The 15,293-nt window shown below is 60.9% G+C and overlaps 3 protein-coding genes and 1 non-coding gene across 5 annotated transcripts in view; 2 read left to right on the top strand and 2 right to left on the bottom strand.

Annotated features, from left to right (window-relative positions):
• Positions 1-733: 733 nt before the first annotated feature.
• Positions 734-7,115, top strand: DUS3L (dihydrouridine synthase 3 like). Of its 2 annotated transcripts, XM_075545396.1 has the most exons (13): positions 735-892; positions 2,822-3,098; positions 3,371-3,874; positions 4,200-4,241; positions 4,362-4,514; positions 4,644-4,760; positions 4,958-5,023; positions 5,106-5,216; positions 5,717-5,813; positions 5,943-6,018; positions 6,486-6,674; positions 6,753-6,881; positions 6,971-7,115. In XM_075545396.1, the coding sequence occupies exons 1-13, from the start codon at positions 798-800 to the stop codon at positions 7,041-7,043; spliced, it is 1,929 nt and encodes a 642-aa protein (XP_075401511.1). In that variant the 5' UTR covers positions 735-797; the 3' UTR covers positions 7,044-7,115. The 2 variants fall into 2 exon arrangements, with proteins under 2 accessions (XP_075401521.1, XP_075401511.1); XM_075545406.1 differs by lacking the exon at positions 4,200-4,241 and having other exon boundaries at positions 734-892.
• A 115-nt stretch (positions 7,116-7,230) lies between these two features.
• On the top strand, positions 7,231-9,219 carry PRR22 (proline rich 22). Its single transcript, XM_075538978.1, has 3 exons — positions 7,231-7,553; positions 7,637-7,699; positions 8,165-9,219. The coding sequence occupies exons 1-3, from the start codon at positions 7,430-7,432 to the stop codon at positions 9,217-9,219; spliced, it is 1,242 nt and encodes a 413-aa protein (XP_075395093.1). The 5' UTR covers positions 7,231-7,429.
• Positions 9,220-12,522: 3,303 nt separating this feature from the next.
• On the bottom strand, positions 12,523-12,657 carry LOC142438362 (small nucleolar RNA SNORA63). Its single transcript, XR_012782747.1, has one exon. It is a non-coding gene; the product is annotated as a small nucleolar RNA SNORA63 (small nucleolar RNA).
• A 320-nt stretch (positions 12,658-12,977) lies between these two features.
• The window catches only part of CATSPERD (catsper channel auxiliary subunit delta), a 61,009-nt gene continuing 58,693 nt past the window's right edge, over positions 12,978-15,293 (bottom strand). The window contains exons 19-20 of the mRNA XM_075530463.1: positions 14,422-14,579; positions 12,978-13,158 (exon numbers count right to left, since the gene is read on the bottom strand). Of these exons, the coding sequence (XP_075386578.1) occupies positions 12,978-13,158; positions 14,422-14,579 (339 nt within the window). The remainder of the gene's footprint in view (positions 13,159-14,421; positions 14,580-15,293) is intronic.

Genomic DNA, 15,293 nt, shown 5'->3' with positions numbered 1-15,293 from the left:
CTACCCTGTCCTATAGGGCCCCTGTGAAAGAGAATTGACTCTATGACTGAGTTTGGTTGTGTTGTTTTAATGTTTATGGAGCAAGATGAGGCTTTTTACTTCCATCAAGATTTACAGCGTTGGAAACCCACAGGGGCAGTTCTACCCTGAACTATACAGTCACTAAGAGTCGGAATCCACGGCAAGGCAGTGTTTGGTTTTTGGTTTATTGTATTTATGGAGTCCTGGTGGCGTAGTGATTACGCTGGACGGCTAATCAGAAAGTTTGCAGTTGGAACACATCAGCCACTGGGCAAGAGAAAAACAGGGCTTCCCACCCCCCGTAAGGAATTAGTCTCCGAAACCCACAGGGCCAGTCCTGGAGGGTCGCTATGAGGTCGGTACTGACTAGACCGCGGTGAGTTACTCTTTTATGTCTTTTTTCCCAGCTGAGCAAATCGTGGGTATGGTTTATTCTCTGCTGTCTCCCCAGCACCTCGAACTCAGCATATTATTTGTTCACTGAAAAAGTCCCGCCCGAGCCTAGCGGAATTTAAATTTTCAAAAACTCACGCAGGAAAAACATGACCCGACGGTGTACGGAGTTCGGCGCGCGAGCCGCCAGTTTGCAATCCCCGTGAGAACACTGGACCCAAAGGTTCCCACCTACTTGTACCTCGAGGCCCCGCCCCACGCCGACGCGGGCACGGCGAGGGAGCGCCCGCGCATGCGCGTCTGTCCAACCGGACCGGGAGACACTCGCGCGCGACCCGGAAGTCTTTTCCCGCCACTCTTCAGAGGGCGCGTGAGGGGGGCCGATGGCGGAGGGAGCGGCGGAGGAGGCCCCAGCAGACGGGGAGGGAAGTTCCGCAGCCAGCGCGCCAGAACGGGGAGTGGCGCCTATTAAACCTCAGTGAGTCGCGGGGACTTGGGGCAATCCATGGGGCCCTCCTGGCTCCCGTCGCGCGGCGCGAGCGGTGAATGCTGGGAGGTGAGGCAGCGGCGCAGGGTGGGAAGCTCTCAGCCTTCTCTCCTCCGGGCACTTCCTCGGCCTCGCAGAACCTGCGGCGGGATCTGAGCTCGCGCACGTTGTGGACTGTCACACATGCGCTCAGGACGCCACGGGGCATGCCGGGGTGGGCGGGGCTTGAGGCGGCGGCCGCAGTGCATGTTGGGGTTTGCAGTGTTTAAAGGAAGAACTGAAGTATGGCGGCTGCTGGTCGCGCTGCAAGGCATGCTGGGACCTGTAGTTTTCCTTCCTGTAACGTGGTCGTGGGTAGTCGTCTCTAGTGCTCTGTAGTTTTTAGCTCAAGAAACTCTGGATAGTGGCGACTTCGGGATAAAGCAGGCCCATCCGGGCTGGGGCTGGCTGGTCCTTTTTGGTGAAATTCCCTGGGATTCTCACTGCCCTTCCCGACATTCATTGAATCTGAGTTTAGAGGATTCTATTTTTTTAAAATTCTTTGTGAATTGGTCAATGGTATGCAGAGCAGATTACCAGTTTTACAGTCAACGATTCCAATTTTGCTTTGTCTCATCCATTGCAATCCCCTTCGATGCTCCCTGCCTTCTCCCTGTGTTTACTGTTACCATCCCGTTCTCTCCTGACCCTTTGGGACTTTATCCTTGTACAAATGCTGCCCCGTGTATCTCGAATGGTTGGTTATTCTGAGGTGTGCACACATCACGATTGCTAGAGGCCTGTCAACCATGCTCACTGCCATTGAGTTGATTCTGACTCACGGGGACCACAATGTTATTGTTAGGTGACAGTGACATGGAGCCAGCTCCAACACACAGTGGCCCTCTGCACAATAGTGAAACACTGCCCGGTCCTGTGCCATCCTCACAATGGTTCCGATGCCTGAGCCCAATGATGCCGCCACGGTGTCACCCCATCTCCTCCAGGGCCTTCCTGTTTATCACCGCCCCGCCACTCTACCAAGCATGATGTCTTCCTCCAGGGACTGGGCTCTCCCGACAACATGTCCAAAGTATGTAAGACGGAGTCTTGCCATCCTTGCCTCTAACAAGCACTCTAGCAATGCTTCTTCTAAGACAGATCAATTTGTCCCTTTTAGCAATCCATGTACATTGAATATTCTCCAGCACCACCGTTCAAATGCATTGCTGCTGCTTCAGTCTTCCCCTAGTCCGTGTCCAAGTTTCACATGCATATGAGGCAGTGGAGACTACCACAGCTTGGGGTCAAGCGTACCTTAGTCCTCAAACTAACATCCTATAAACAACCCGTGTACGGCAGAGTAAAATTGCCTCTGTGGGTTCCCAAGACTGTAACGCTTTACGAGAATAGAAAGTCTCGTCTTTCTTCCACGGAGTAGCTGGTGGTTTTGAACTGTGGACCTTGTGGTAAGCAGCCCAATATCTAAACCACTGCGCCACCAAGGATTCTCCCTCCAACCAGTCAGCCTGTTCTTTTCTTGTTTGTTTGTATGACTGAGTTGTGTTCCACCTCTTTCTCCCACTCTACCCAGGACCTTCATAGGGGTCCCTTCCAGAGCAGGTGGTAGTGGTAGCCGGGCACCATCTAGTGCTTCTGGTCTGAGGGTTGTGGACACTGATGTTACTGTGACTCATTAGTCCATCGGACTCATTGTTTCCGCGTGCCCTCGATTTTCTCGCTCTTGTTCCTCTGGACGGGAGAGACCACTAGTTGTCCCTTAGATGGCCGCTCATGTGTTTTTAAGATCTCGTCAGTACTCACCACAGTAGGGTGCATGTAGAACACTGTCTTTGTGGACTACGGCACGACAGTTGACCTTGGTGCCCCCAGAGGGGACTCTTGGACAAGCCCTTCTCTTGCTGCCATCTTCGCCGGCAGGTACCTCACCACCAAGGAGCAGTTCCATGAGTTCCTTGAAGCCAGGGGACAGGAGAAGGCCACCCAGAAAGCTCAAGCAGCCGAACCTAATGGCCCAGACCTGGCGGAGCCAGAGGCCAAAAGAGCCCGGCTGGAGGATGGACAGATGGAGGAGGCCACTCAGCCCCAGGAGCAGCCCCAGGCTCAGAAACGGGCCCGAGGTCAGAATAAGGGCCGGCCCCACCTAAAGCCCAGCCACTACGACAACGGGAACCGCCTCTGCCCCTCCGTGGTCCAGGTGAGGGTGTGTGTGGGTGGTCCCCTGGGGGTGGGGGTGAACAAAACACTGCAGGCTTTCAGTCTGCACCTCACTGCCCCTCTGCGCCGCCTTCCACTCCCGTGATGTCAGGACACAGGAACCCTCGGCGTTCCCATTTTACAGATGAAGAGACTGAGGCACGGGGTGGTTGCCACCACCACAGGGCCGAGGCTCTGACAGGGACTGCTTGGTTGCCCTAGCCCCTCCTGGTCCTCTCATGCCCTGCCCCTGTGCCCCGCCTCCCTCCCCAGGGCTCTGCAGCCAAGTGTTTCTATGGCGACCGCTGCCGCTTCCTGCACGACCTGGGCACCTACCTGGAGAACAAGCCGGCAGACCTAGGCCCCTGCTGCGTGCTCTTCGATACCTTTGGCAGGTGTCCCTATGGGGTGACCTGCCGCTTCGCAGGAGCCCACCTGGGTCCTGAGGGCCAGAACCTGGTGCGGGAGGAGCTAGTGGCCCGAGGGACGCAGCCCCCACCCGTCCGCAATGGCCTGGACAAGGGCCTGCAGCAGCAGCTACGCAAACGCAAAGTCCGCTTTGAGCAGGCCGACCAGGTCCTGCGCCAGCTAAACCAGGCTCCGGGGCCCACCCCCGAGGCCGTGGAGACCCAGGATGTGCCCGGGACGGGCGATGGCGACGCCCCACAGGCGCTGCCCGAGCCAGACGCCACTGCTCGAGCCAGCAGCCCTGTGCAGACCTGTGGGGCCCTGACGGACGAGGACATCGTCAGGCTGCGGCCCCGTGAGAAGAAGCGAGTACGTGACCAGGGTGTCTCTGCTGACACTGCTTCTGCACCCCGGACTGAGCTGGGGCCACAGGGTGATGGCCATATGCACAGCCCAACGGGTCATGCATGGGTGGGCAAAAGGGAGCAGGAGAGAAGAGGGGGGTATCAGAACTGGGGCTTTGACGATTGAATAAGAGCCCTCCAGTCGCATAGGATGGTGGGAATGCGTTCCTTGTGGAGAGGGTTTGGCCTCAACAGAGGCCCCAGGCAAAGGCCAGTGGGGTCCGGGGAGGGCACGATCCAGCGGGAGCAAGAGATGGGGTGTAAGAGGCCTCCCATTTCTGTCCCTTCAGCTAGACATCAGTGGAAAGTTGTACCTGGCACCCCTCACCACGGTAGGCGTGGGCAGGGCGGGGCGGGGGCAGGGTCACCCCAACGGTGTCCAGCGTCCCTTTGTCCCCACCCGGGGGTCCCCCGGTACTGCACTCTCACGGGAGCCCATCCTCCTCCCCCAGTGCGGAAACCTGCCCTTCCGGCGGGTCTGCAAGCGCTTCGGGGCGGACGTGACGTGCGGGGAGATGGCCATCTGCACCAGCCTGCTGCAGGGCCAGACGTCCGAGTGGGCTCTGCTCAAGCGCCACCACAGCGAGGACCTCTTCGGGGTGCAGGTCAGCGCCGACGCTATAGGGGCGGAGCGAAGATGCGGGGTGCTCACGGACGCCAGCCTCCTTCCACTCGGGGCCGCAAGCTGGGGTCCTGGGGGGGGTGCCCCTCACCATGGCCCGCCCCCATCACAGTTGGCAGGGGCCTTCCCGGACACCATGACGCGCTGCGCGGAGCTGCTGAACCGCACGATCGAGGTGGACTTCGTGGACGTCAACGTGGGCTGCCCCATTGATCTGGTGTACAAGAAGGTGACCGGGGGCCCCAGAGGGCGGAGGCCCGGGACCCTGCCCGCAGAATGGGACTCCAGCCTCGGTTTCCCCGGCAGGAGCGGGCAGTGAGCGCCTGTGTCCTCCCATGCCCCTGCGTCTCTGGAGGCGTCCCCCCACCCCCCACCTTGCCCCCTTCCCGTCTGCTCACCTTTACCTCCTCCCCCCCTCACCCCCAGGGCGGCGGGTGTGCCCTCATGAGCCGTTCCGGCAAGTTCCGGCAGATCGTCCGCGGGATGAGCCAGGTGAGTCCAAGGCCCCCACCCAGGTCCCCGTCTGTTCCCCTGCCCCCACCACCCCCAACCCTCTGCCCGCCGTCCCCCGCAGGTGCTGGATGTGCCGCTGACTGTGAAGATCCGCTCGGGTGTCCAGGAGCACGCCAACCTGGCCCACCGCCTGCTGCCGGAGCTGCACAACTGGGGTGCAGCGCTGGCCACGGTGGGTCCCCTGCCCGGGCACAGGGGTATTGGGGCTCCCTTGGGGCACAGGCCTCAGGTCTCCCTGCTAACGGCTCTCTGCCCCGCCCCTGAAACTCTCTTTCCCTCTTCCTCGTGATCTCTGACCTTCCTCTGTCCCTGTGTCTCCTCTCAGTGCCTCTCATGGTCTCTGCCGGTCTCCTTGTCTCTGATGTTCTCTGTCTCTATATTTCTCTCCCTCTGCCTCTCGCTGTCTCCCTGACTCTCCATCTGCCTGTGTCTCTGGGGGTCTCTGTGTCCCTCTCTCTACTCTTGCTCTGTCTTTCTCGCTGTCATTTGGGGTCTGTGCATCTGTCTGCTTTTCTTTTTCTGTATCTCTACACCTTCCGGTCTGTCTCTCGACACCTCTCGGTCTGCCTGTCTATCTTTCTGGGTCTCTGGGTCTGTGTGCCTCTCTCTCCCCTGTGTCTCTCTCTCAGCCTCCCTCCCCGCCCGCCTCCGTCTGCGGCTGCCTTCCCGCAGCTCCACGGCCGCTCCCGGGAGCAGCGCTACACCAAGCTGGCCGACTGGCAGTACATCAAGCAGTGTGTCCAGGCTGCCAGCCCCATGCCACTGTTCGGTGGGTGCCCAGACCTCCCTGAGCCCTGCCCCGCTCGCCACACAACCCCGTCTCCCCGCCGCCCCTGTGGGGCCATGGGCCAGCAGGAAGCCCCGCAGCCCTCAGAGATCTTTGCCCCCGTTCTCTCAGGAAACGGGGACATCTTGTCGTACGAGGACGCCAACCGTGCCATGAAGACCGGCGTTGCTGGCGTCATGATTGCTCGGTGAGTGGCTTCGCACCTGGGGCGGGTCCAGCCTACCACCGAGAGCCCTGGACACCCCAAACCTGGCCTGCTCCTCCCCCACAGCCCCGCGGGGGGGTCAGGGAGGGGGTGGAGTAAGGTTGGCGTTTACACATTTCTGTGGCCACTTGTCATGGGACGGCATCCAATCGTGGGAAGCTTGGGGAGTGGGGGTGTTGGGTAGCCAGGGCTCTGGCTTAGGCTGGGGCTGTCCACCCAGGGAGCCACGCTGCTCCTCCCAAGCCCGGGCCTGCCTTGGGTGGTGGGCGCAGGCTGGGTATATCAGGCAGTGAGTGATGGGTATCAGGCAATGGGTGTAGGCAGGGCAGTGGGTGATGGGTGCAGGCTCAGGCTGCGTGGTAGGTACGGGCTGGGCAGCAGTGCTTCAGCCTTGGCAGGCAGTGCCCCCCCCCGACTGCCCCCCTCACACACCTGTCCACTGTTCCCAGGGGGGCCCTGCTGAAGCCATGGCTGTTCACGGAGATCAAGGAGCAGCGACACTGGGACATCTCATCGTCCGAGCGCCTGGACATCCTGCGGGACTTTACGCACCACGGCCTGGAGCACTGGGGCTCTGACACGCAGGGCGTGGAGAAGACCCGCCGTTTCCTGCTCGAGTGGCTGTCCTTCCTGTGCAGGTGAGGGTGTGTGGCCCAGCTCTCTGCCCCCACCCCCTGCCTGCTCTGGCTCCGCCCCTCATCCAGCTCCATCTACAGGTACGTGCCCGTGGGCCTGCTAGAACACCTGCCCCAACACATCAATGAGCGGCCGCCCTACTACCTGGGTCGAGACTACCTGGAGACGCTCATGGCCAGCCAGAACTCGGCTGACTGGGTCCGCATCAGGTGGGTCTGCATCAGGAGGGCAGGCTGGTGGGGGTTGGGGCTGGAGCAGTACGGGGTCCCGAACCTTACCCCACCTTGTCCTCTCCCAGTGAGATGCTGCTGGGACCTGTGCCGGCCAACTTTGCCTTCCTGCCCAAGCACAAGGCCAACTCATACAAGTAGCCGCCGGGCCGCGCCAGGAGGAGTGCCCTGATGGTCAGGAGCTGACAATAAAGTTTATTCTTTTAACTCTGAGGCTCTTTCGTGTCCCTGAGGTGGCCTGGCCCCCAGCTGCTCTGAGTGAAGCTGCAGCCCTGGGAGCAGACACAGGGTCCTGCCGTGTGGGGAGAAGGGGACAGGGGACTGTTGGGTGGGCCCTTTGGGCAGAGGCCAGAGGCAGGGGCTCCTCTGGCCCAGCCCCCGAGCCTGGAACCCTGGCCCCTGGAACCCGCTGCCTGAGTAACCCAGCAAACAGAACCCGGCCAGACTCCAAGCCGCTCTGTGGCTGGCTGCCCACACTTCCGAGTGCCGCTTCCTGCCCGGCCCGGCCCAGCCCAGCCCACTGCCCCATGCAGCACCCCAAACCCTTCTACTTGCCCTCTGCCCCTCAAGAAGGCTTCAGTCCCCGGGTCCTGGGTGCTGACGGTCCAGGCAATCAGCCCGTGGCCTGCACCGATGCGCTGCCCACAGTGGGTAAGGATGCCCCACCCCCACCGTGGAGTCAGGGCCCAGGGCTCCACCCACTTGGCTCAGGACCCGCCCTCCTCTGCCTGCAGGTTCCTCCACCCTGTATCACCCCCCAAACTCGGAGAAAGAGGTGTTTCCGGCCCCGCCGGCAGGTACTGGCCTCCCCTCCCCCCAGGACCAGCGAGTGGGTTCCAGGAGAGCCCGTGTCCTTGTCTCCAGGTGGGCCTGCTTCCTGCCCTCCAGCAGGGCCCAAGTCCTGGCCCCCGCCCCAGTGTGGGAAAGCACAGCTTGTGTCCATTGTCCCCATGAGCCCCAGCTTACAGCTCTGGTCCCACCCCCCAGGACCCAGTTTGTGCCCTCTGCCGCCCTGTTTCCCAGGGACTGCCACTCAGGCACTTGCCTCCACCCCCAGCCCCCATGTGTCCTAGGATGAGGCCTGTTTGTCATCCCTGTGGACACCAGTACAGGACCATATCCAACCCCCCCACATTGCCCAGAAAGGTTTTATGCCCCCATCCTGTGTCCCCCAGGATGAAGCCGTGTGTCCGCCCCACCAGGTGCCCCAGGACAGGGCCATGTTCCCCGTGTCCCCAGGACGAGGCTGTGTCCCCCCACAGGTTTCCAGATGGCCCCCTGCGGCTGCTTCTTTGACCCGCGCATCTATCGCATCGAGTGGGCAGCCTCTGACTTTGGCCAGGCTTCCCTCTACAAGCTCGTGGCCACAGGCACCGGGGGACAGCCAGGGGTCCCAGCCTTGGGTCCTGCTTCCCCAGGCACCTACCTCCTGGAGCCTCAGCCCTACATCAAGGCGCAGACCCCCCAGCCGCCACCCTCGTACTCCCACTACCAGCCAGTGTCGGGGGCCCGCCAATATGTCATACCCTACTTCCCCCCTGAGGGCTCTGCCCCCGAGGCCCTCGGCTTCATGGGAGATGGGGGGCCCCCAGCCTTCGTGGAACCAGTCCCCCCACCACCCGCCAAGGACAAGCGACCACCGCTGCTCATCACAGTGCCCAGTGAGCCGCTGCTGCCGCCTGCCCCCTACAGCCACCTCAAGGGCCGCCTGAGCCAGTTCTACGGGGCTGACGAGGTCCCCCAGGACACCCTGGGATTCCCCGCCAAGGAGCCACCAGCCAGGCCCAGCCCACAGCCCGAGGTCCCAGCAGCTGCCCCCGCGCTGGCTGCGGGCGAGGCACCCGAGGCGGAGGTGACCCAGGCCCTGGTGCTGCCGGACAAGGTGCTTCTAGAGGACGCCATGAAGCTGTTCGACTGCCTGCCGGGCGGTCCTGAGCCCGGGTCCGAGGGTGGCCCGCACCGGGCCCTGGCCGTCCAGCAGCCCGACAGCGGTGGCGGCGGGGACGACTCATCCAGTGATATCCGCTCACTGCACCTGCCCGACGAACTGCTGTCCTTCGACTACAGCGTGCCTGAGATCCTGGACACCGTGTCCAACGTCGACTACTTCTTCAACTTCAAGGCGCTCGACGAGGAGCCGTCCCCGCCCCCGCCCCCCCACCCAGGACACCTGGCCGTCGAGCCCCCGGTGCCGGGCCTGCAACCCACCCCACCTGGCACTGGCAGGAAGAAGGCTGGCACCTCGGGTGCCAGGAAGGGCAAGGCGGGGGCCAAGAACAGGCAGGCCACGGGCACCCCCCCATTAAAGCATGTTTGACTTCTGGCTCAGGGCCAGCTCTGTGGCTACAGGGACGTGAGCAGCACCTGGCCAGGGTGGGCTGGCCCCCACATGCTGCTGTCTAGCCGGGTGGCTAGACAAGTTGGGCCCTGGGGAGCCTGGTGGGCTAGGTGCACGTGTGCACACACACACGCTCCCACCCCCCATGGCTACAACCACACCCCCCACATACAAGGCTGCAGCCAACAGTTGTGGCAGATGAGAAATCCATGACCTTTTATTCCTGCTTGCCCACCAGCTCTGTGAAGCCCCCTGGACATATCTACCCCCACCGCCGACACACACAGACATGCACCCAGTGACGGACGGACGGACAGACACACACACTGACAGAGATAGTCACACTGGCACACAGACATGCGCCCTGTGACGGACGGACACATGGGAATTCACACAGTAACATGCAAAGCCGTGTACACAGTGATACTGATAAGTCATACACTGACACCAACACCAAATGCCACCACACCCACCCACACACGTGCACACCCATCACTGTGCGGTGGACTCCAGCTCCTGGCTTCCGTGTGCGTGTGTCTGAGGCCACCAGGCCCAGAGTCTTGCCCCAGGTCTGGTCGGGAGACCGAGCTGCCCAGGGAGGGAGAGAAACTCCTGGAGGCCAGCAACGAGCAGGACGCGTTGTTTCTGAGGGGCCCTCCTTTCTGGCTTCCAGGGGGTGGTGGGGAACACCAATATGGGCCAAGCTTGAGGGCACACATGCGGGTCCACAAGGACACGTGGGGTCAGGAAGGCTGGCTGAGGGTGCGTGTGGACATGTGAATGTCTGGTGTGGGTGGGGGTGGTGCAGAAGGCATTCAGGTGAGCAGGGGGTGTGTACGGGCACAGAGGAAGGGAGGCACCTCAGCACCAGGCTCATGCGTCCCTCCTGCCCTGGGGACCTCAGTGTACCCTCCTCACCTGTGCCAGCACCCCCACAGGTAACCCTGGAGGGCCCCCACTCCCAGAGAGCATGTAAACAGAGCATGGAGGTGTTTGCCAGGGGTCTGGGAACAAACTGGCCCCAGCTTCTCTGCGGGGGTGGTTTGGGGACCAGGGACCCTTGTCCTGGGACTGCCTCTTCGGGACCCTCCCCAGGTGGGGAGACTAGGACAGGGCTTGGGCCAGCCTTCAGGTCCTCCGGTCTGTGGGTGGGATCTGTATGTGGGTCAGCACCTCCGAACCCTGTCCCCACCCCCCCACCGGGCAAGGCCGGCGGTTCTCCCGGAGGCCCGACCCCCAGCCTTGCCTTTGAGACTAAAACACCAAGTGAGGGAGTCCTGGGAAGAGCCCTGCGGAGATGAAGGGCAGCCCACTCTCACCTCTACCTCGGGTGGAAGAAACTGCTGGGGACGCGCAACCTGTCCTCCAGCCCAGCGCCTGCTTTTAGTGCCAGAAGCCCAAACGAGGCCAGGTGAGGAGGGTGGGGTGGGGGAACGGGTCACACACAGGTGGCATGACGTGGGGCTACAGGGTCTGTGGGTAGAGAAGGGGAAAGCACTGTGTGAGATGGAACACAACACACACACGCTAAAAAAGCAAACCCAGGGAACCGGGCCTATGGCATCAGATCCCGTTTGCATCCACAGAGACCCCACGGGATCTGGACACTGGCCCGCCGGGTGGTCCTGGCTGGAGTCTTGGGGTTGGGGGTTCTCCAGCCCTTGCCTGCACAGCACTGCCCGTGTGGTGAACACTGACCTCGGCAAAGCTAGTCTGTGTCGTGAGGCCACCAAGGCTGCACAGGGCCGAGTGGAGCTGCCTCGAGGGGTTCCAGAGGCTGCTGTCCTCCCAGGGCTTGGCTGTGGGGTCATCGGGGCTCCCCCGGGGAGGTGAGCTATGACAGTGGCTTTACCTGCTGTGGGTGCAGATCCAGAGTCCCCGACAAGGTGGCCCATGAGGGGGCCGACCCCACTGGGCCCCGGCAGTCTCTGCAGCGCCTGTCAGGGACAAACACATGTCCCAGCCCCCACTTCTGCTCTCACTGTGGGAGGAGTGGGGTGGTGGGGAGACCCCGTGCCAGCCAGCCAGCAGACCCTACTAGGCTGAGCAGAGGAGGCTGCCGGGGTCGTAGCGGCGGCCCCGTGCACCACCGACGGAAACACTGCCTGGTCCTGCGCCATCCTCACCGCCCGGGCTTTGTGTGAGCTCGTGGTTGCTGCCAAGGGGTCCGTCCATCTTGCTGAGGGCCTTCCTCCACGTCATCCAACGCCATGTCCCTCTCCAGGAAGACTGGCCTCTCCCGATGCGTCTCTAAGGAGCATGCCGGCTGTAGTTCTTCCTAGACAGGTGCGGTCGGCTGTCCCCTTGCATCCCAGGGCACTTGCGATGCACCGAGCCAGCCCTGTCGTTCAACCACGAACGGAGGCGGGGTTTTTGTGCTTAACGTCAGCGCCATCAGAAGGCTGGTGAAATTGGCCCGGCGTTTCTTGAGAAAGTCGTTAAGGATTTCAGTTTAGGGAGCAGGCATGGTGGGCAGGTCCAACAGTAGAATCCCCACCCCGCCCTGGGCTGCCCACCCTTAAGGTCAGCTGTTCGAAGCCACTGGCAGCTCCCGGAGAGAGAGGGGAGGCTTTCTACCCCGTGCGAAAGTATCCCGATTCAATGGAAGTGAGTTCTTTGCGTGTCTTCACGGTCCGTCTTGGAAACCCACAGGGGCAAATCTACCCGGTCCTCTCGGATCACAATGAGTTCGCATCGACTCGATGGCAGCAGGTTGTTTTGTTTGGAACAGACTCATTCCACCTGGCCCTAGTGTTGGGCAGGCAGAGGCAGGGACAGGGGCATGTCCCTCTCCGTGCCTGAGGGCCCTTTACAGGAGGTGGCAGAGAATCAGGCGGGCCTGAGCCAGCCGTGAAGACTACAGGGCATGCTCCAGATTCACTCTCCTGCCCGTGGGGCTTCTCTGTCACTGGGAGGCTGGACGAGGTTTCCTTTGGGCCGAGCTTCCAGGCTGAAGGCAGGGTGGCAAGGAAGGCCTGGTGACCTGTTTCTGGAGTCCCTGCAGAGCCCCACATGCCAGCCGGAGCCCATAGCGGGGGCTGGCGCAGGGCCGGGCAGCCTTGGGTCCCGCCGTGCCATGCGGCAAACGTCCTTCTAGCGCCTGGGCTCTAGGATGCAGGGCCGCAGCCTGCCAAAGCGGGGGTCGCAGGGGGAAGAGCTGGGTGTGCCCGGCTGATTGGCTCCTGGTGACACCCCCACCCCCACCCAGCCCCTACCCCCAGCCCCACCCTCTGTGTGGGTGCTCACAGGGTAAACATTGGTTTTGTCCCCCTCCCCTCTAATATGTATGAGACCAAGCGTCCCTGAGCTGCTACAAGAACTAGCAGACAGGGATAGACATAAGAAACAACTTTACTTGGAGCAGGGGGAGCAACAAAATAGCACTTGAACAGCTATATTGTAGTCTAAATCCTGCTGCAAACATTGTTTTTTAATGTGTTACCTTACTTGGATTAAAAACAAACAAACAAACCGAAACACTGTTTCTAGGTGCGCACGGAGGGCGCTTGGTGCGGAATCTCGGCAGGGGGCATCCTACAAGGCTGATTTTTCTCACTGCAGTCGGCAGGCCTTTCTTCCGCACACCGCCTGAAGCTCCGGGCGGACAGTGAGCCCCGCAACACCCGCTTTTCCTCCATGGGGCTTATTTTAAAGCGACCCCAAGGTCTGTCTGAAGGGCTCTTTCTTTCACGCGCGGGGGGGTTGGGGGGGTATGGAGGGCGGGGCGGGGGCGGCGCTTAGGAAAGGTGTTTGTGGAAGAGGCGGGCCCAGAGCCGGGTCTTGGGGAGGGCATAGACCAGCCACAGGGACAGCAGCACCGTGCAGATGAGGAGCACCGTCAGCAGCTCCGTGGGGAAGATGGCCATGGGGAAGGCCCCGAAAACGTAGATGCTGAAGGTGGTCTGCAGGGTGCAGTAGCTGCCGGGGTGAGGACGGCGGGCACCACTTGTACTTGCCTTTCCAGGCCCGCTCTGCCCCAAACCCCCATCCCCACCCCCCAGACTCAATCCAGAGAGCCACCCCCACCCTCCTCCCCACCCCCAACCCAACTTATAACCGCCTGCTGTGGAGTCCATTCGACTCACAGTGACCGTCTAGGGCCGAGCAGGCTCCTGAGTCTGTCTGTCTGGCAGGTCAGACGCAGGGAGGGCAGGCCCAGCTGAGTTGGCCACCAGGCTGGCTTTTCAGAAGCAGATGGCCAGACCTTGCCTCTGGGGCTCCCCTGATGGGCTCACACCTACAGCCAAGAGCCCCTTCACCAGGGGGTGGGGGAACCTCGACGGAAAGGGATGAATCCCTGTCCCCCTTCTCTCCTCTGGACACCTCCCCCTTGCTCCTTGCCCCAAGACCTCCCCCACCTGGGACTGTTCCAGAACTCTGTGTTCCAGTGCTGGTGACGCAGTGGTTACATGTGGAGCTAACCACAGGCAGCAGTTCAAAACCACCAGCTGCTGGGGGGGGGGGGAGGGGGGAGAACAAAGAGGCTTTGTGTTCCCGTAAAGAGTTAACAGTCTCAGGGACCCACAGGGGCAGTTCTACCCCGCTCTATAGGGTGTCTGAGTCAGCATTGACCCAATAGTATGGAGGTAGGTTTGGGGTTGGGGTTGTGAGGGGACAGAGGGTAAGCAGACAGTGATGCCACCTCACGGTGCCCCTATGCTGAGACAAGTTAGAAGTCAGGGCCACACTCTGTGAGGTTGCTTACTACAAGGAGTCCCCTTGCTAGTCATGGAAATGCTGGGGCTGAGGGTGAAGGGCCAGCCCTGGGGCAGGGCCCATGGCCTGTTTTGTGGGGTAAATTCTTCCACTGGTGTGTTCGAACGCCCACACTGGTGTCAAAACCCCCACTGATGCTCACACCTCCCGCTGGTGGGAGCATCCACCACCAGGGCTGGATGAGCCTCAGCGAGGGCACCATGACTGGCACTGCTGGCAGCAGGGGGGTGTGGTCCACAAGGGGAGGTCCCTGGCACCCAGCAAAGCTGGGTATTTACTTAGTGAAACACCCATCACCAGGACATTAAAATGCCACATTTTCCTGGGACAGTTTAGACTGCTGGCGGGACTGAACAGGAGCCCCCACCCTCTCCCCCTGCGGAGGGGAGGGTGGAGGTGTGTCCCCCAACATGTGTCACTCCCCCCTCCCCGAGGACCTCTGGCCCTTCATGGGGTGACCCTCACCTGTAGTAGGGGTCCACGATGGAGAGCCAGAAGATGTAGATCCCGTTCCTTTGGTTAAAAATGACCTTGTTGTCAGTTGGGCCACCCAATATCTCATAAGGGACATCAGGCCACTTCAAAGGGTCACCCTCCTCAGATTTGTGGCAGCTCTCGTAGTTCTGGGGAGGAGGAGAACACAGACAAGTTAGGCCATGTCTTCTCACTGCCCCCAGCCTCGTCCTGTCCCTCCAATCCTCAGCCTCCAGGAGGTGACCGAATGAGCAGGCCTGTGTCCCTGCAGCGGGAACTCTGCCCTGGGCACCCAGCCTCCTCCATGCATGCTCTCCTCTTACCCAGCTGTCCTCACTCTTGCTTCCCAGACTCCTTTGCAGCCAGGAGTCTGGCTCAGACCAAAAAAAAAAAAAAAACCCCAAACCAAACTCAATGCCACTGAGTCGATGTCGACTCACAGCAACCTACAAATCTGTCCCTGTGGGTTCCTGAGACTGTCACTCCTTACAGGAGGAGAAAGCCTCATCTTTCTCCCATGGAGGAGCTAGTAGTGGTTTTGAACCACTGACCTTGTGGTTAGTAGCCTACCTAGTAACCACTGCACCACCAGGACTCCCTGTCCTATAGGATTCACCTCCACAACGGTGACTATCTAATCTAGATCTTTATATTTAGTTTATATGTGTTTAATCTATTTATCTGCATCTCATAGAGACCCTTGATGGGTTTCCGAGACCGTAACTATTTTACAGGAAAGAAAGCCCCATCTTTTTCCCACGGAGCTGCTAGTGGTCTCCGACTGCTGTCCATCGGATCCCAGCCCAATGCCTAACCACTACTCCACCAGGGCTCCTATGAGTCAACATTGACTTAATGGCAAT

The sequence above is a fragment of the Tenrec ecaudatus genome, chromosome 1, assembly GCF_050624435.1.
Source record: "Tenrec ecaudatus isolate mTenEca1 chromosome 1, mTenEca1.hap1, whole genome shotgun sequence".
NCBI classification, from domain to species: domain Eukaryota; kingdom Metazoa; phylum Chordata; class Mammalia; order Afrosoricida; family Tenrecidae; genus Tenrec; species Tenrec ecaudatus.
Note: the sequence above shows the minus strand (reverse complement) of the source record. Positions and strands in the feature narration are given on the sequence as shown.